Source organism: Rhinatrema bivittatum, chromosome 8 (assembly GCF_901001135.1).
Source record: "Rhinatrema bivittatum chromosome 8, aRhiBiv1.1, whole genome shotgun sequence".
Taxonomy (NCBI): Eukaryota; Metazoa; Chordata; class Amphibia; order Gymnophiona; family Rhinatrematidae; genus Rhinatrema; species Rhinatrema bivittatum.
Genome location: NC_042622.1, coordinates 148653054 through 148674285, shown reverse-complemented (window position 1 = coordinate 148674285; position 21232 = coordinate 148653054). Strand labels below are relative to the sequence as shown.

Below are 21232 nucleotides of genomic sequence, written 5' to 3'. Positions count from 1 at the left end.
CCAAACAATCCATACCCTTGCTCTCCGAGAGCTGTTGGATCTAGCACAAGAAGGCCCTAACCACCAAAGCCAAACAGATGGAAATCTGGACTTCTAAAGCTGAAGTTGTAAATGAGTTTTCAAGGGAAGCTCAAACTTCCAGTCTTGAGGGTCTTTCAAAGAAGTACTTACTCCCTTCCACAGGAATTGTACAGCTAGTGACGCCTGTCACTAATGCATCCATACAGGAGTTTGGAAAAGCTACTGAATCGCCCCAAGTGAAAGAGAATACAGTTTTTGCAAAATTTTAGCCTCCCCATGGAGCTGATTCCAAGGATTCCCACTCAGCTAAAACCATCTATTCCACCTCCTGTCTCCTCCACAATATTCAAAGTCTTTAAGGACTATGAAATTAAGGAATAGAACTCCTCCTTGAGAAACAGAAAAATTATCCTTTTCCTTGGGGGAATATTACCCCCTCTTCCAAATAATCCTCACTCACTTCCCTTTAACTCTTTAACAAATAATAGGGAAGTATCTGATCTGGAGGACTTGTCCTCCTCATTCTCCCTTCTGGCCATTTCATCTGAAATTTAGAGGAAAGCATTCCTAGGTAGGAGATAAAGCAGAAGAGGAAAAAACAGGACTGAACTCTGTCCCATACAAAAGACTGATGCAGACATCACACAAATTCAGCAGAGAGGGAAGACCAAGAAAGAGCAGCAACTGGAACTGTAGCAGCAGCCAAGGGAGAAACTATCCTTAGACCTCCAGACGCTGAAACCCCAGAGAAGCTTAAGGAACATTCCAACAATACAAGAAATACAGAAAGATATCCCAGCTCCATGTTCCCTCCTGCCCACAGATCCAAGATGGCCACTGCTCCCACCGAGGCAGCAAGCACAACAACAGGAACAGCCTGGCCAGAAGATTCCACTAATGCAGATCCTTCCCCCCTCCCCCATGGCAGCCAAATCACAAAGCTGCTCTCTGCTCTCTTCCACATAATGCCAGCATAGATTTCCTCTAGGACAGAGGCTGTCGCACCCCACAGGAAGAACACAGCGAGGGATATTTCCCATGCTCTGAAGAAGCCATAAAGTAGAGTTGCTTACCTGTAACAGGTTTTCTCCAAGGACAGTAAGATGTTAGTCCTCACATGGGTGACATCATCGGATGGAGCCTGGCATGGAAAACTGAGCCTCATTAAGCATGCTCAGTATGCATTATTTCACGCATCCATATGGTATCCCTTTCAGTCTTATAATATAGAATAGAAGGATAAAAGTAAAACAGGAGAAGAAACCCACATAGTGGAAATTCAACTCCACGGGGTGGCGGGTCGGTTTTGTGAGGACTAACATTGCTGTCCTCAGAGAACACCTGCTACTGGTAAGCAACTCTGCTTTCTCCAAGGACAAGCAGGATGGTACTCCTCACCAATGGGTGAATCCCTAACTAAATGCCATCCCCAACAAAACAGAGGAGCAACAAATCACCCAAACTAGGTGCCAATAGGCACAACAACAGGGTTTGTTAAAAATGGGGGGGGGGGTCAGTCTGAACACAAACAAACAACGGGCCCTGGGTGGGAACAGAGTTGGATTCCATACCTCAAACAAGTTCCGAAGGACTGATTTGTGAAACCTACTATCACATCAACCATCCCTATCCAAAAAGTAATGTGATGTAAATGTGTGGAGAGAGCTCCACATCACAGCTCTGCAGATCCCCTCTATGGGAACTGCTTGCAAGTTGGCCACCATAGATGCCATAGCTCAAACAGAGTGAGCCTTGACATGGCCCACAAGTTGCAGTCCTGCCTGGGTATGACAGAAGGCGATACAGTCTGCTTGGCAACGGCGATGCCAAACTTATTCCTAACAAAAGAAATAAAAAGTTAGGTGGACTGTTTATGGGCTTCTGTCCACTCTAGATAGAAGGCTAAGGCTCTTTTGCAGTCCAAACTGTGCAGGGCTTGTTTACCGTATGAATGGGGCCTGGGAAAGAATGTTAGAATATGTAAGACCATCCTGTCAAGGGAAAACTTAGTGGAAGATGGATAAGTCACCAAGGCCTGGAGCTCCCTGACCCTGAGTGCTGAAGTGACTGCCACCAAAAATGTGACCTTCCAGTTCAGGTATCTCAGGTCACAGGAGCGCAGCGGCTCAAAGGGAGATTTTATCAGCAGTGCTACCACATTGAGTCCCAAGACACAGTGGGAAGCCTTAGGGAAGACTTCAACTGAAGCAGGCCCCGCATGAAATGTACAACTATAGGCTGTACAGAGATGGGCTTCCATCTACACCATAGTGGAATGTGTCGATTGCACTCAGATGAACTCTAATGGAGTTGATCTTTAAGCCAGCCTCCTATAGAAGGTAGTCAAGCAGTTTTTGTGTGGAGCAGGAGAAAGGATCTAGGACCTTCTGCTCACATCATATGGAAAATCTCCTCTACTTAAGTCCATAGGACTTTCTAGTGGAAGGCTTCCTAGCATCCATCCCACCAGGATCCAAGACACATCTGCTGAGAGATCGAGCGATTGCAATATATTTTTTTAAACACTTTATTTATAAAACAGACCAATGAAATGTGATATAACTCTCATCATAAGTTTAATGTCGACACCTCTTAGATACACAGAGCATACGAATTAGATAAATATAATTCACCATATCTCCCCTTGTCCTTTAGCTCAACCAAATATCCCACTCAATATCATTAGTCCCCCCTTCTCAACTTTTTATACTTCCAATAAGGTTCCCATACTTTTTCATACATACAAATCTTTTTCTGTAAAGCAGATGTAAGTTTTTCCAGTACAGCAATGTCATATACCTGTTGCTCCTATTGGGCAACTGAGGATGTCGATTTTCCAGTGCGTAGCAATTGCATAGCGTGCTGTGTGAATTAAATGACCACACAAAATACACTATCTATCAAGATTGGGCATTGTCCACAACCCAAATAAGCATCTTAAAATATGGAAACGCACCTGACGACCCAGAATTTGAGTCATTACTGAAGCGGTCCTGTTCCAGAATTCCACTAAAGGTACACAGGAATACCATATGTAGAATAAGACCCCTCCAGCACAAACCAGATTCCCATGGTGAAAAGATGGCAAAATAGATTTGATATCCATATATCCTCCTAACCAATTTATATATTAGTTCAATTCTCCTACTACCGAGACTTTGTGTATTTTCTTCTCATATAATCTGTCTCTGTTAAGTTCTCCCCCGAATGTGCTCCATTTGTCACCTATGAAGACAGTCAGGGGCTCTCTGACTTCAAAGGTGAAAGTGATGATGATATAGAGGAGAGATAATTTTGAATCCTACTTTTGCAGTCATGAACACTAGCTCCACCCATGAGGGTTCCCTCCTGTCCCATAAAATCTCTTCCGTTCTGGTCAGCTGTGTTCAAATTTTCTCGTATACTTCTCTGGTCTCTACTCTCAGATCAAATTCCTCCTGCAAATCCTTGAAAGAAATTCACCTGTTTTCATCTCATAATTGCCCAAATGCTTTAGTCCCAGGTCTATAGTCTATGATTTAATTCACAATGACTCTTCAACTTGGTTATGCGCTCTACTCTGAATTTACCAGCCCAGCAGGCAACTTTGTTCGTTACACCAAAATCTCCTGGAGACACTATCAGTAAGACTAGCCAAACCAGATATCACAAGACGCTGTGCCTTCTCAGTCGCCGGCCCCAAGCTCTAGAATACCCTCCCGGACCATCTAAGACAAATACCATCATGCACAGAATTAAAAAATAAAAAAAATAAAAATCTAAAACCATTTCTCTTTGTTCTGGCCTTTAACACCCCGTGTACCACTATAAGCTGACAATTAGAATCAAATTACTATTTCTGGAGCCTTTGCTTTAATGTAACTGCTCCCCTTATCCCTCACCTTCCTATGATTGTTTATTGATACCTGTTTTATTGTTTGTTTTTACAGAAACAGACGCCAACTGGATCGGTAACACACCGATGAGAGCATGCAGAGATTCTAGCAGAGGCTCGAAAAGTGACGGTGCTGTGGCACCAATGCGCCAATCCAAAAATGTCAGGCTGGGACAGAGGAGGTGTGACCAGATCATCTTTGGAAGAGAAAGGAGGATTGGTGGCTGGCATAGGGGCCTTTGGAATCAGTGGTATACCCCCAGCGTTGATGGAGGTCAAAGGACCCCTCGTTGCGAGGTCACTTTGGGGCACAGCCGAAGCTGGTACATCCATGTGCCTGGCATCGTGCATTGATGGGGACCAATGCAGATGCTTCTTCAGTTTCCTCAATGCTCGACATGGTCCTTCCCCAGTGCCAAGGTTGAGGAACAAAACATCCTCAACCTTGAGCCGCCCCTTCCAGCCAACGGCGTCAACAGAACCAACAGCCCGCCGACATCAATGGCTTGGAGTCCATCAATGTGTTTCCAAGGTCCCTCGATTCCGATGGTTCAGTCTTCTCCAGCCCGAAGAGGCACTCCATCTTATCAAGCCGGATCTTATGTCCCTTCAGGATTCATCTGGGCTTACTTACTGCAACTCCGGATGTCATGCGATGTCCCAAGATAGAGAACACATCTATTAATGGGGTCCATGTTAGACATTGTCCTCATGCACCGGGGGCATCGCTTAAATCCCGAGGTGGACATGTTGCCACAAAATAAAAGGGACGCGATGTCAAAATTGATGGCAGCAGATGAAGATGGCCAGTGGTCACCAAACGCACTGCCGCCCCAGGGGTAACAAAGTGAAAAACTTACCAATAACCACAAAAACCCTATCTAGGATGCTAAAGGGAGAAACAGGCGTACCCCGGTTCGACCATGTGAGGCAAAGAAGAAAATTCTCATGAAAACAAAGTTTTCCAAAAACAGGCCAAGTAGGCCAAAAATCAGAAAAACTGAGGTTCTCACTCGACCATGAAACAGACTCCGCAGAAAAGAAGAGACTGAAGGGGACATCACATGGACGCGTGGTATAATACATGCTCAGTTAAAGTTCTAGAAACTTTGACATAAGTTTTCCACGCCAGGCTCCATCCAATGAGTCATCCAAATGTGAGGACTACCATCCTGCTGTCCTCAAAGAACTTTCTCTCGCTCTCTGCACCCATCTGCCATCTAAAGAGCGCATTGCACGAAAGAACCTCTTCCCTCTTCACCACAACAGAGCCCAGAGCCAAATCGACCATCCTTTCTCTGTTTTCATTGTTTGTTTAAATAAACTTCAATAATTCAATGCAAGGAGACAGCAGCACACACAGAGAGAAGAAAATGTCTTTTTTTTTTTTTTTTTGCACCCAGAAGGGTCTGCTGAAAAGAGAGTGTGTGTATTTGGGGGGGAAGCTAATTTCACAGACAAGTGCTGAAAAAATTCTGCTCCCAGAAAACTGAAAACTGGAAGCACCCTGGTCAAAGGACTACACTCAACTGGGGGAGGGAATCCACAGACTGTCACCTCAGGAACAGCCCACTCCAATTTCTTTTTCACCTGGCCTAACAGGCCTCAGCTCACAGCAGGGGATGCATGTCCCACCATCTGCTGGAGACAGAAAATACTAGGAGGCCAAGGTCAGAATCTTCTAAGGAATGACATTTACAAGCCTGTTAAGTCTGTTCTTTTCCATCTGCTGGCTGGGGAGCACAAACCACGTGTCTGGACTGGTCTAGTAGGCTAAAGAGGACATTCAAGATCAAATCACCTCCATCCAATAACACGAAAAAATTTAAACAGAGAAGCTGTCAGGGAACGCAAGACCACTCTTGCTGTCACAAAAGGGTTGCACGCATTCATTAATAGATCACATGGAAGACATTAAATAAAATAAAGCTACAAAATTGCTGTTAATGATTTGCTCTACGAATATATGAACAAGACCAATGCAGGGGTAAATTCACCAGCTCCATCAGTGTTAATGAGCTAGCCTCCTCCCAGCCCTGGAGTAGTATAGCAAGAACAGATTTATTCTCCTTTGCTTTATCATTCTTTGATTCAAACTGAGCAAAGGGGATGTGATCAGCTTTATGCTCTTAAATAGAGTGGAGGAATAAGACTAGTGGTTAGAGCAGTGGGCTATGAACCAGGGAAACCAGGGTTCAAATCCCACTGTTACTTCTTGTGATCTTGGGCAAATCACTTTACCTTCCATTGTTTCAGGTATGAAGCAGAACCTGATTCACTAAGCATTTTTCCCATAGATACAGAATGGGAGAAAAGCCTTAGTGAATCAGGCCCTTAGACTGTAAACCCTCTAGGGATAGGAAAATACCTACAGTACCTGAATATAATCTGCTTTGAAGTGACAAAAAGCAGAAAACAAACAAACAAACAAATGCACTGATGTGCAGATCAGTAGGCTTCTTCATCTGATTAATAGCTTTACCTTCCCTGACATCCAGCAGTTTCTGGAACATGAATCTGTAAGTCTTTGTCAGCAGCTCATCAGTGGATATAAAGAGTTTCACATTGGTATTCTTGCCACCATGCCCGCTCCAGGATATGCCTTGCACCATGTTGAATGATATCACAACTTCACCTCGATTAGACCGGGAACCATACTTCTGGGATGGAGTGGCACTGAATGGGGAAGAAGAGACTAAAATGTAAGAATTTCTTGAACCGTTCTAAGACCCTTGGAGCCAAAGGTCAATGCCACTGGTTAGTTCTGCATCATGTACTGCATCTTTTCTTTTGGTCCAGCAGTTTCTTCCTGCTCTTTTGAGCTTCAGCTCAAATGAACCAGGGCTGGAATCCTGGCACTATAAGCCTCTGTTCACATCTATCCAGGTATTTTTCCCCAATTTTGTAACACTGCCCCCATCCCCCCAAATGTACCTAAGTCTGATCACTGCCTTGACAGTCCTCAGCCAGGTGCCATGCACCAGAGCTTCAGCTGGAATCCTGCAATCAGTTTATATTTTGTTATACGAACACAGGCCACATTTACATTAAATTGTCCGTAGCACTAAAATACTAAAAGTAGTCAAAATCACTATATATGGTAAATATAAATGATCAACTGTCAGTGAACCTGGTTTCTTTATTTAATTAATTTGTACCAGGTACAAATTAATTAAATAAAGAAACCAGGTTCACTGACAGTTGATGTATTGTTTACAATTTGGTGCCTGGAGTACAGATGGTGTTTTGAGAGCCACAGGTTGTGATAAATATAAATGATCCCCAACATGGTTTCAACCACACTAGGGGAAGTATCCATTTATACCAAAAGAAAGCAAAGTTGCTTATTTCTGACAAGTGCTCTCTGAACATAGACCACCAATTACACAGATGGCTCACAGGACCATGCATGGCCCTGGTGGAACAGACTCTTCCAGAGTTTTTCATTACCTATTCTGGGTATTGGGGCCCCACAGTCTACTCCAGCCCCTGGGTAAAGCTGAGTGAACATCTCCCAAAGAGAGGAGAGTAGGCTTGTGTAAGTGGAAATCTGTCTTCAGAATATAACGATTACAGTTAAGCAACTTCACTTTCTCTGAAGACCAGCCAGTCACATAGACTCACTAGCTATAGGGTGTCTTCAACAACAACAAAAAAAGGGAAAACAAACTGTCTGCCAATGTATGAAAAACATATTCTTGATGGAAGAACATTTGATATTTTATTCCTTTTTTTGTTTAATAAAAACACAAACAGGGAAGAAAGCCCAAAACCATAAAAATGAGATCCAGGGAGAGAGGGAGGGAAGACAGGTAGTGTCCCTTGGAAAAAAAGACCTTGGAGAATGGACAGTCCAAACCTAGAATACTGACAGTAATGTGATATCTATTGGGCTTGTCTGACATGCAGCTGGGCCAAGGGAGTAAATTGCACTGTGGAAGCCATCAAATCAAGAATTCTTAATGTAGACCAGGTTGTCTGCCGACTCCGAATTGAGGTGACAAGCACAGACCGGATTTGGGGAAATTGATGAACTGCAACACTCAGACGTTGGGCTCACACTGATTTGTCTGTCCTCACCAGAGATTGGCTGATCAAGCCCACATTTGCCAAATAGGAAAATGCTTGAACCCTATGTTAGCATAATACATCACTACAATTATCAGATATTTTGTGAATACCTGTCATGTACAGATTAGGGCAAAAGGCAGAACACTGTACTGGAGATACTGAGCACCTACTTACAAATCTAAGATATATTCCAGTTACAGCAAGATGAAATTTTAATTTACCTATTAAAGTTTCTTCTTTTTTAGTCCTGCCAAACCAATCCAAACATGTGAGTTATATCCCCCTGTCAGCAGATCGAGACAAATTAAAAAAAAAAGCTTAAAGCTGACTTCATTCCCCTATAGAAACTGCTGCTGCCTTCAGCTCTTCAGTATCCTATGTCAAAGCTAAGACAACCAAAGTAAGTTTGTTTTACTTTCCAAATCACAACTAAAACCTGATGTAGCCAAGAAGTTTCACTCAATGATCACTAACCCAGGAATTAAATAACCCCCTACACCAAGGTCATAGGCCAACTAACTTCAGAGTGGGCAAAAATGTGCTCACTGCTAATTTTCTCAACTTGTCAGACTGAGAGCCCTGGATTGCCACAGCTTCCCTAGATGGTTTCTGGACTGGTGACAGGACAAGGAAAAGAAATTAATAGGCAAGTTTAAATTTCACCTTCTTTATTGTCCATGCCAGATCAGACCAGACCACACATGTGAGAAGTACCCACACTCTGCCCAAACCAACAGGTGAAAACCATGATAGCCCTCAGGATTCCTGTGACCAAGACACAGCCTCTCCCAGCCTGCACACCCACCGTGCTTAGAGCAAGGATGCACTGGAGACAAAGGTGCTGCCCTGCCATTATCCTCTGATTCTGCCTACAAGGAGTCCTGCATCCTCATCAAGTGGGCTTGATGGTCTTCTGTGTCCTGAAAACTCTTGGCGGAGAAGGTTGAGGCACTCATCTCCTCGTTTTCTCCTGAAATTAATGCCTTAAGCCACTCTGCTTTAATAGAATGCATCAAAGATAAATCCAAGAAGAAACTGGCCACCTACAAACATCTCAAATGTAACCTATAAAAAAAAAACTTGAGTGGCCATCCCTCTCATTGCCTTTATCACCTGATTGTCTCACATCAAAGTGAGTAAAGCCGGCCGCTGAAATTACCTTACCTGCCTTGGTAAGCCTTACTTGAATTCTCATTTCCTTCTCAACTCCTGGCCTGCCGGGCAGTGGGAAGAGTCTGGTTGATATAAAAGAACTGCGATACGGCGTGAGGCTGCCGCTGAAATTACCTTACTTGCTGCCTTAGTAAGCCTTACTTGAATTCTCATTTCCTTCTTAACTCCTGGCCTGCCGGTCAGTGGGAGGAGTCTGGTTGACATAAAAGAACTGCGATCGCGGCGCGACGCTGCCGCCGGCGCGACGAAGGGGCGAGTGGCTTTGCCCGGAGAAGCCATAGAACATTGAAAACTTACAGATCAAGTAAGAAGTTTATTTCTTAACTGTCAGTATCAGCGGCCGAGAGACTTTGTAGGCAATAACGTTATTTGATTGTCGACTGAGACATCCTCTTTTTGTTGGTAACTGTTTCATTTATTTTCCAATGCCGCATACCAAGCGGAAGGCTCGAGTCAAAGAGTTAGCCTCTACACCAATTACAGATATGATTCAGCCACGAATTGAGGAGTGTTTCAGTAGAGCTTCACCTTTAGTTCCGGGTGCGGCCGCTGGGGAAACCGCTCAGGAGCAGGAGCTGAGCCCCAGGCCATTAGAGACATCTTTGAGCCCCAGGGCCCCAGAGAGACCTTTGCCACCATCGGGTAGAATGGATGTACTTCCTGTATCTTTGGAAAACTCCCATGAAGGAAGCCCCAGGGAGCCAGGAAGCGTAGGAGGAGTAAAGGAAGATGGGAAGGCTACTGTAGGGTTAAGAGAAAGGGAAATCCAGGTAATAACTCCTAAGTTAACACCTTTTAATTCAAAGAATTTCTCTCTAGAAGAAATAGGTAATATGATAATAGGGATGCAAAAATCAATAACTTAAAAATATTACAAGATGTTTTACAGCAGAATTTGGAGTCTGGAAAAAAAATAGAGATATTAGAATCATCATTAAGAAAGGTTGAAGAGAAGATAGGAGAAAATGAGAAAGTACAAATAAATTTGATTAGATCAGAAAAGATGTGTGTAGATAGACTTGAATCCTTGGAAAATCAAGTTAGAAATCAAAATCTGAGAATTTTAAATTTCCCAAGGATCCATTTAATTACTCCGTTGGATTTGTTTTATAGTTTGTTCCAATATTCAATGAATATTCTGAAATACTCGGAATCAGCTTTACCAGCTTTATCTAGAATATACTATGTTCCACAGAAAATAGGGGAAGAGAAAAAAATCTTCAGAGGAAGAACCTGATGTAAATTTAAACCTAACATATTTTAGAGAAATCTTTTGAGGTAAATATAACATCAAGGGCCACTTTGATTGTCCATTTTGCATTTTTGATGGAAAGGGACTCTGTATTAAAATTATTCTTTAGAAACCAAAATCAGAATTTCTATGGTCAAACTATTAAAATCTTTCCAGACACAGCCCGTTCCACGCAACTACATAGGAGGAAATTTATCTCTATGAGAACAGAAGTGGTGGAAAGAGGGGCAAAGTTTATACTTCGATATCCCTGTTGATGTTGTATTACCTATCAGAATTCTAGATATATTTTTAATTTTCCAGAACACTTGAGAGCATACCTGGATTCCCACTCTTAAAGGACTCTATAGTAATTGGGATAAATTAGTAGTTAGATGAAGCACTGACAATCATTATTTTCCTGTGTCATTGTAAATGTTTTGTTTAACTGCTCTGTTTAATGAGACCTGCAAAGCCTCTAATTTCCTTGCAATATGAATAGAGGATATGCAAGAGAAGTACAATATTTATTCTTGTGAATTTGAATTGTATGAAAGTAATGTTCTTCTCTGTATACTTTATCCTGTAAAATATGGAAAAGTTCAATAAAAATTAAATTTAAAAAAAAGTGAGTAAAGCCTGATTCAAACAGAAATGAAACACTACCCTTAGAAGAGGCTACCAAGGAAACCAACTTCAACAACAAGATTCAAAGAGACACTACCCTATAAGGCTTGAGGAAGGGAGGCCAGATACTTTCAAAACTAAGGCGAAATTTAATCTTACCTGAAAATATCCTTTTCTTGAGTTCAGCCAGACTAGTCCAAATGCATGGGTTATACACCCCAGACAGCAGATGGAAACAGAACAAAAGGCTCCCTGATATCACTCCTTATAGGGTCCTGTGCCGCACTCAGCCTGCCAATATTCAATATGACAAGGTAATAATAGTAATAAAGAGAGAGATCCCCCAATCCATCCAATTGATTCACCTTGGGTGATCTATCTTATGAACACTCCAAATACCACAAAAGATTAAAAATAATGGCAAGTCAAGTAGGGTCCTGGACTGCCAAACCTGCTTTCAAGAGAGCAGAGCCAAAACAATGCTTCTTTTCTGGCTCAGACATCCAAGAAATAATGCTTTGCAAACAAGTTCAAAGACAACCACATAGCCACTCTGCAAATCTCCTAGGGCGATAACAAGCAAAGTTCCGCCCAAGACACCACCTGCACTCTGGTTGAATGAACCCTCAAACTCTTCAGGATGGGAAGTCCCCATCTACACGGGCAGCCATTACAGTCTCCTTAATCCAGCGAGTTAATAAAGCCTCAAAGCCACCTCACCCTTCCTACGACCACTGAATAAGACAAAGGGATGATATAATCTTCTCAAAGCATTAGTCACTTTCAAGTGTCAAAGTAAAATTCTCCTGACAGCAAGGCAATGCAACTGACTGAACTCCTCTTTGCATGACTTCTTTTAAAATGACAGCAAACAGACCACTTCACTGAGATGAAAGGGCATAACCATTTTGGATGGAAGGAAAGCACTGTACATATAAATACCACTTCATTCAAAAAACTTAAGAAAGGCTCCTTGCATGACAATGCTTGCAGTTCTGAAATGCATCTTGCCGAACAAATCACAATTAAAAAGATTGCCTTCAGTGAGATGTTTGATCAAAGCCTTCTTGAGCCAACTTTGACCAATCATCTAGGTAAGGATGGACCAAAGATGGCGTCTGCATGAACAGATGTGTCAGGTTGTCTTTCTTGTTTGATGTTTTTAGAACTGCATTTTTGTTTTTATTTATGAGTTTTACAATACTGATACAAAAAAGAAAATAAAAAATACAGATATCTCATAATCTAATAAGTAATACAAAATATTTGTATATTTGTGAACCTTATTGGACCCCAGGAAGGAAAATAAAGAATAATAAGCTGTTAAAGGAAAAACAAGGGAATCCCCTCTGAACAATTGAAAAGAAGACTGCACCTAGATTATTTTCACTTTGCCTCGTTTCCTAAAGCTAAATCTTCATGGGGATGGGAGTCAAGAAATTTACGTAGTTGTGAAATTTCAAAGAATACATATTTCTGACTATGTCTCAAGATCTCACACCTACATGGATATTTCACAAACATTTTAACCCCGTATTTTCTACTTCAGTTCTTAAATCTAGGAATTTTCTCCTCCTCAGCAGTGTCATTCTAGATAGATCAGGATATATCCAAATCTTTCCCCCATGAAAATTTTCCATTCTATTTCTCATAAAAAAACGAAACACAGCATCTCTATAAGTAGCGAATATGAAGGAAACATGCAATGTTGATCTAATTACAATCTTTGTTTCTATAGTAGCTTCTATTACATCAGTTAGATTTAATGATAATTCACCTGATTTATTTATTCTCTACTGGTATACTACCTTTAGTAGAGACATAATATATCTTAGAGATAGGAGGCAGAGATTGTTGAGGCCATTTTAAAACATGAGTTAGATATTTTTTAAACATATCTAACGGTGACACCAATTCAAGTTTGGGAAAATGTAAAACTAAGATTTAAATATTTTTGAGAATTTTCAATTGTCTCTAATCTTTTATTATGTAGTATTTCGGTTTTTGTGAATCTTTGATGGCATGTTTCTAAAGTAGTCATTCTCTTTTCCATTGACTCTTTCTTTATCAATCCTTGTAATAGAAGCCTCAATATTTGAGGATCGAAGATTTGAGTCCGTTGTTAATTTCATCAGATTAACAATCGCTGTTTCTAATGATGTAATAGCGGACCAGAGAGAATCCAATGTTATCACATTAGGTTTTTCCGGTAGTATTTTAATTTCAGATCTTGATTCCCATTGTCCCTCTTTAGCCTGGTCCTCTCCTCATCTTTAGAAATATCTACTTGTATAGAATCAGAAGAAAGCAAGTGAGGTGGAGGAGGAGTACACGGGGCACCGGGACTAAGAGATGTTTTGGTCGGAAGATCAGGCATCCACTCTATGCCTGTATCTTCAGTGGCCCCTTTCTCCGGTTGCTTACTAGGAGCTCGTGAGAAAAACGCTGGTATCTGAGATTGGACAGGCTCAGATAATGGAGATGATGTTATCACCTCACGTATCTTTGCCTTCCTTTTAGTATGAGACATAACAATAAAGTAGAGTTATATACTATGATACCTAGTTAAGAACATAAGAACATAAGAAAATGCCATACTGGGTCAGACCAAGGGTCCATCAAGCCCAGCATCCTGTTTCCAACAGTGGCCAATCCAGGCCATAAGAACCTGGCAAGTACCCAAAAACTAAGTCTATTCCATGTAACCATTGCTAATGGCAGTGGCTATTCTCTAAGTGAACTTAATAGCAGGTAATGGACTTCTCCTCCAAGAACTTCCTCTCTGAAGTCTTCGGTCAAAAAGTTTCATTCCTGGGTGGGTTTTGGAGCGAGTAGAATTAAAATAATCAATGTAATTTACTCACATTTAAACAGCAATAGTCCAATTCCAAGAGCGTTCTTAAGAACACTGTCCGGAGTGAGAAATTCAACCAAGCCGCGCGCGCGGCTTTGGCGACGCGCCGAAGGGGGCTGGCTTTTATGCAGCAGCCAGTCACCCCTTGATGAAGTCAGCGCGGGCAGAGTTCAGGGCGACTCGTCGGGGGCCGGGGAAATCACCTCACCCTTCAGACGTCCGCTGGTAATTTTTAAGGTAATATCCTTCTTTTCTCGCTCCTCCACCCTTGGAACTGCATTTAAGGCTGCTGAGGTAAACACTGTAAATAAAACTGTGTGTGCAAAACAACTAGAGTCTACCTGCTTCCATTCTCCTAGCTATTTTTCCCAAGTTAAGGCTGCTTCCAACTACTACATATGGTGGCAGCAGTGGGCTCTCCTGATTAAAGCAGAAAGCACAGACAGGAACCCAGAGCCACGAGGGGAGGGGGGAGAGGGGGAACCGCACAGGATTTTTTCTCTTTTTCCTTTTCTGGGAGTCTGTTACAGCAGGACAAGAGGGCTAGTCCTGCCTGAAGCAGTTATGGAATACTCAGTTAGTAAGGGGCTTGGAGCTGTTTTGCTCACAATAATGAGGCCTTGAGCTCTGGGCAAATGAGTCCCTGCTAACATCTCTTCTGAGGAAAACATTTTTTCCTAAGGAATTCACCTCAGAATCTCCAGGGTTCCCAAGGTGATTTGGAGGTGGCAGTGAAGAGAATCTAGAGAACCAACCCTTCTGAAATCTGCTCCATCAGGGTCACGCATTATGAAATGGCTGATTTGCCTATCTTCACAAACTAGCATTACCACAAAATTAAACCTTTAAGGTAGCACCATAGTTTCATAAAACGTTTTACAATAATTACTGATAATGTAAAGCATTCTTAACACTTTAAAGTTAAACCCCAGCAGGGTTCCTCAGCCCTGCTTCTCAAATTACAGGTGAGCACTGACGAGGAGATCTGTACATGCCAGCAGAGAAAGGAAAATTGGTCCTTACCTGCTAATTTTTGCTCCTGGAATACCACAGATCAATGCAGACAACTGGGTTTTGCATCCCTACCAGCAGATGGAGGTAGAGAATAAAAGCTTTTCTGAAACTGCTACATAAGCTAGAGTGCCACCTGCAGTCCCTCAGTATTGAGCTGTACCCAAGCCAAGATGTAGACAAATTGAAAAGTTAACCTAACTTCTTCCTCTACGTGAGCAGGGGAATAAAGGTAAAGCCCTTCAACAAGAGCTCTTAGGTCCACAGCAGGGATCAAAATCCCTGAAAGTTAAACATTAATGACAAGAGACTTTTCAGTCTTCTTTATGTTACACATAGCAGATATCAGTTTTTTAATAGGGTGGGGCTCTGGACTGATCTGTGGTATTCCAGGAAAATTAGCAGGTAATGGAGAAATTACTTACCTGATAATTTCATTTACCTTAGTGTAGACAGATGGACTCAGGACCAAAGGGATGTACAAAAGCTACTCCCGAACCGGGCAGGAGGATGCCCATGGCCCAGTTAGTACTGCTTTTGAAAAGATTGTGTCCTCCCGGGCCTGGACTTCCAGGCGGTAGAACCTGGAGAAAGTGTGTATGGAGGACCACGTCGCCGCTCGACAGATCTCGGTGGGAGACAGCATCTTGGTTTCTGCCCAGGACACTGCCTGGGCTCTTGTTGAATGGGCTTTCACTTGTAGAGGTGGGGGCTTCCCTGCCTCTACACAGGCCGCCTTGATTACTTCTTTGATCCAGTGGGCTATGGTTGCCCGCGAGGCCGCCCCCCCCCCCCTGTTTCTTCCTGCTGTGAAGGACGACTAGGTGGTCCGTCTTTCGCACAGATTCCGATCTTTCCAGGTATTGGACTAGGAGTCTGCCGACATTAAGATGGCGAAGAAGGCACGAGTCTTCAGAGTCCTTGAATTTGTCTGGAGATGGCAGGGAGATGGTTTGGTTTAGGTGAAACTGAGAAATCACTTTCGGTAGGAAAGAGGGGACAGTGCGTAGCTGTATGGTTCCCGGTGTGAACCTGAGGAACGGTTCTCGACGGGCTGAACATATTGCCACTAGGAATGCTGTCTTCAAGGTCAGGAGATGTAGTGACAGGCCACATGTTGGTCTGAAGGAAGTTCCCGCAAGGAAGTCTAGTACTAGGTTGAAGTTCCATAGGGGCACTGGCCACTTTAAGGGTGGTCAGATTTGTTTAACCCTTCTCAGGAAGCGGGAAACGTCTGGATGGGTTGATAGACTGATGCCATCCACCTTGGCTCTAAAATAGGCCAGCGCGGCCACTGAACTTTGAGGGAGTTGAGAGACAACCCCTTCTTCAAGCCGTCCTGCAGGAATTCCAGGATCATGGAAATTTTGACTGTCTGCGGGAGAATCTCACGGTCCTCACACCAGGCTTCGAATACTCTCCATATTCATATGTAAGCTAGTGATGTGGAGAACTTGCATGCTCGAAGCAAGGCATCAATCACTGCCTTAGAGCAGTGGTTCTCAACCTTTTTCCCATCGTGACACACCGGACAAGCCACGCTCACATGTGTGACACACTGCTCATTACAATTCACAGCGGAAATAAAAAGTAAACGTCCGGTAATTATTTTTGTTGTTTAAAATGACACAAGGAAAAGATACATATTCTGTGTGAACAGAAATTGCATAAATAGTAAACATCCCACACCAAAACAGCACCAATTTCCAGCACTTAAACAGTAACCATCTTACGTAAGAAAAGGCAACACTGAAATATTACACCAGGCCTTAAGCACCAATACATCTCCTATTAGGAAAATGGACCAAGTCAGGCTGCTATAGAGCCCTACACAGAAACTACACGCCAGCAGAAAACCTCACCTGAGTCACATGTGCTGACCCTCACCTAACAAAGAATAGACCAAAACGCATAACTAGAAGCATGCAGAAAAAATTGAATTGGAAACTGCAACAAGCCAGAGTCTCTGTATGCAGTGTAATAAAGGAAAAAAGAAACATCACCCATCCTTATAAAACAAATCAAGAAATATAAAATCGGTAGCAGTAAAACCATACTAACAAAAAGAGCAGATTATTTCGCAACAACTGATGAATGGAATAGCCAATAATTAAAAACTCATATAAAAAATTTCTAGATACCAATAAAATATTTCAAAATAGCAAACACAAAGACCCAGTAATGAAAAATAAGGATACAAAAAATGTTTTTGCTCTGCATACCTGGAAACGTTTGATATCCAGGTGTCCTGAGATTGTTCTGAATTAGCAGGAGGAGGGGTGGTTTGCTTGGAACTTTCTCCTCTATCTGTCACATACCAGCGCTCTCTCTCACACTGGCTCTCAATTACACACCTATACACACATGCTCTCAGTCACTCTCATATACACATGCTTTTTCTCTCACTTATATAGGCTCTTAATTACACATTTACACACATGCTGTCTATCTTTTCACACTTACACACACAGGCTTTCAATCACACACATATATGCTGTCTTTTTCTCACACACACACAGACTCATTCACATGCTTACAAACATGCTCTCTCTCTCTCATTTACACACAGGCTCTCAATTACATACTCGTGTGCTCCCTCACCTAAACCAGCTCTCAATCACACACAGACACACATGCTCTCTCTTTCTCTCACTTTCACACAGGCTCTCAATCACATGCTCTCTCCCTTACTTATACACACAGGTTCTTAATCATACATACACATGATCTCTCTCACACACAAAGGATCTCAATCATACACACACACTCTTTCACACAAACTGGTTTTCAATCACAAACTTACACATATAGGTTCCCAATTGTAAACTTACATTCATGCTATCTCTCTCAAAGGCAGGCTTCTCAATCACAGACATACTCTCACATATACAGGCTCTCCATTACACACATACATGCTATCTCACTCACACACATACACACATGCTTGCTTGCTCATTCACTCTCCCCCCGCCCCCCGGAACTAGTGGCAGCAACAGCTGCCTCCCAACCCTAACCTCCTTCATTTTCTGCTCTCGCGGAGGAGGAGTCCCATCAGCCGCGGGGGTTGACGCTCTTCTTCATTTTCCTCCGAGCCGTGCTTCACATTCTTCAGACCGCGACTCTCTTCTGTTCTTCGGTCCGATTCTGACCACACTAGCATGGACTCTTCTTCCCATGCACGTACCCGATGCTCACCACTTCCTCTTCCGGGCCGCGGAAGCATTTTAAGCCCGGGCGGAGGAGGACCAGGGAAGCAGCTGGGTCAGCGGGGGACCGGGAAGTGTGGCGACACACCTGCGTGTTCTTGGCGACACACCGATTGAGAACCACTGCCTTAGAGTATCCGCTCTTCTTCAGCCGAGTCCTCTCAAGGGCCAGACCGAGAGAATCGAGTCGGGTCTTCGTGGAGGATTGGTCCCTGTCGGAGAAGGTCCCTGTGTGGAGGTAGACACAAAGGGTTCCCCGCAAGAAGTCTTCGCATGTCTGCGTACCATGGCCTTCTTGGCCAGTCCGGGGCCACTAGAAATACTAGTCGCCTGTGGTGTTCTATCTTGCGGATGATCCTGCCCAGCAGTGGTCATGGAGGAAAAGGCATACAGCAGGTCTTCCTGTGGCCAAGTCTGGGCGAGGGCATCTGGACAAGGGAACCCGGGATTGCGGTTATCGTCTGCAGCTGAAGAACTTGGGAACTTGGGTGTTAGACCAGGTTGCCATTAGATCCATGGCTGGGGTCCCCCAGTGGTTTACTATCAACTGGAAGGCGGTTGTCGACTACATCCATTCCCCCGGATCTAGGCTCTCTCTACTGAGGTAGTCGGCAGAGATGTTGTCTTTTCCCGCGATGTGGAAGGCTGAGATCCCTTGCAGGTATATTTCCGCCCACGCCATGAGGGGGTCTATCTCCAGGGACACCTGTTGGCTTCTGGTTCCTCCCTGGTGGTTGATGTATGCCACCATTGTGGCGTTGTCCAACATGACTGACAGACTCTCCCTGGAGTCTGTGGCCGAAACATAGGCAGGCTGGTCTGACTACTCTGGCTTCCAGGCGTTTATGTTCCATCCCGCCTCTTCCTTGTCCCTGGGCAGTCAGTTCGTGACCGTGGGCTCCCCACCCTCTCAGGCTCGCATTCGTGGTGAGCAAGATCCAATTCGGTTGGGATAAGTTTACTCCTTTGCTCAAGTGGTCTTCCTGTAGCCACCATTGGAACTGGGTCCGAATCTCTGCTGGTAGCTGGAGGTGGATGGAGTAGTTCTGGGACGTTGGGTTCCATCGTGACACTAGGGAACGTTGTAGTGGGCGCATGTGGGCCCTTGCTCATGGTACGACTTCCAGAGTTGACGTTATGAGGCTGAGGACTTGGAGCGAGCATAGTTCAACAGTTTTCGCAGGTGACCCATCAGTTTCCTTCTTCCTGGAGAGGGAAGGAAAACCTTGTCCTGCTTGGTGTCAAACCGTACTCCCAGGTACTCTAGTGATTGGGAGGGCTGCAGGCAGCTTTTGGCTGTGTTGACGACCCACCCGAGTTTTTGCAGTAAATTCTTGACTCTGGTGGTCGCCTGGTGACTCTCCTCTGGAGATTTCGCCCTGATCAGCCAATCGTCCAGATACTGATGTATGAGGATACCTTTTTTCCTCAGTGATGCCGCCACTACCACCATGATTTTGGTGAAGGTCCGAAGGGTAGCGTCCAGAACTGGTAATGATGGTCCATTACCGCAAAGCGTAGAAAGCACTGGAGGTCGTGGTGGACCGGGATGTGAAGATAGGCTTCGGATAGATTCAGTGAGGTCAGGAATTCTCCCGGCTGTACTGCCCTTATGATAGAGCGTAAGGTTTCCATGCGGAAGCGTGGTACCCTCAGGTAACGATGACAGTCTTGAGGTCCAGGATGGGCCAGAATGTTCCTTCCTTCTTGGGAACGATAAAATAGATGGAATAGTGACCAGTATTTTGTTGGTGCGTGAGCACCGGGTTTATCGCCTTTAGGCTGAGTAGTTTTGTCAATGTGGTTTCCACTGCCATCCTCTTGGAGTGGGAGTGGCATGGTGATCTCATAAATTTGTCTGGGGGATGCTGTGGAGGTCTAAATAGTACCCATCTCGAATGATTGCTAGGACCCACTTCTCCGATGTTATCTCGACCCATCTTTGGTAGAAGAGAGTAAGCCTGCTCCCTATGGCTTCTTCCTGTGGATGGGTCTGCTGATTCTCATTGTGGGGTGCGGCCGGAGCCTGTACCTGAGCCTGCTCCCCTCTTGTTGTATCTGTTCCAAAAGGACTGAGCCCTGCCTGCGGGGCACTTGGTAGCATGTGTTCTTGTACGGTCTAAAGCGCTGAGTTCCTCTGCCCTTGTTTCTTCAGGGACAGGAGTACTGATTTCTTTTGTTCCTGTCCTCTGGTAGCCGAGGTACTGGAGATTCGCCCCATTTGTTGGCTAGTTTCTCCAATTCGCCTCCGAACAAGAGAGATCCTTTAAAGGGCATTCTCCTGAGGTTCGCCTTGGAGGTCGCCTCAGCTGACCAATTTCGGAGCCATAATTGTCTTCTGGCTGCCACTGCTGAGGCGACATTCCTGGCAGAGGTGCAGACCCTGAAAGGATTGCAGCTGTCTAATCCTTCTTCTGAGATGAGAAAGCCCCCCTGTTGAAGCGATACCCTCTCTTCGGCTTTTCTTCAGGCAACTTTAGCCCTTTGGATTTCCTCAAAAGTTTATGAGTTGCTCTAGATCCTAGCCATACATTAACCTCCCCTTAAAGAGGAGAACACTAAGCTGGGACTTGGACCAGACGTCCATTGCCGAATTGCATAACCAAAGAAAATATCTAGCTGATACCGCTGACACCATAATTCCGACTGAAGTCCGAAACATATCACAGGGTACATACGCCACGGCTGCCTCCAGACGTACTGCTTGCCTAGTAGAGGCAGAGGAAACATGTACTTTTGCCAGCAAGCTCTGCACCCCCTGCAGCCAGTCCCGCAAGCCCAAGGTCGAAACTTTGAACATCCTTCTTAGGTGGATCAGCGACAACTGATCCTGAGCAACCTCCAGCATGGCCAAATGCTCTGTCCAGGTGGTTTTCTTAATAACTTCGCAGACCAAAGTATCAGCCTTCAGTCTCGCTTGTGGAGTATCCCACCTCCCAGAGAACCAATTTCTTTACTGTTCCTTGGAACGGAAAGGCTTTGGGGGTTCCTGCAGGCCTTCCCTGACGGGGTCCTGCCCTTCATGGTCAGACCCCAGCTGAGAAATTTTAACTCCCAACTGTTCCAGCACATGCGGGATCAAAGGCCACAGCTCAATCTTCCTGATTGCCCCCGAAGGGCTCCCTCCAGGGCCATCATCTTGACCTCCGAACCCTTCTGAGGGA

The 21232-nt window shown here is 44.1% G+C and overlaps 1 protein-coding gene across 4 annotated transcripts in view; it reads right to left on the bottom strand.

Moving 5' to 3' along the window:
* POLA2 (DNA polymerase alpha 2, accessory subunit) overlaps positions 1-21232 on the bottom strand; it is a 161343-nt gene that overhangs the window by 97986 nt on the left and 42125 nt on the right. For all 4 annotated transcript variants that reach the window (XM_029612329.1, XM_029612326.1, XM_029612327.1 and 1 more), the window contains one exon: positions 6378-6571. In XM_029612329.1, coding sequence (XP_029468189.1) covers positions 6378-6571 — 194 coding nt within the window. The remainder of the gene's footprint in view (positions 1-6377; positions 6572-21232) is intronic.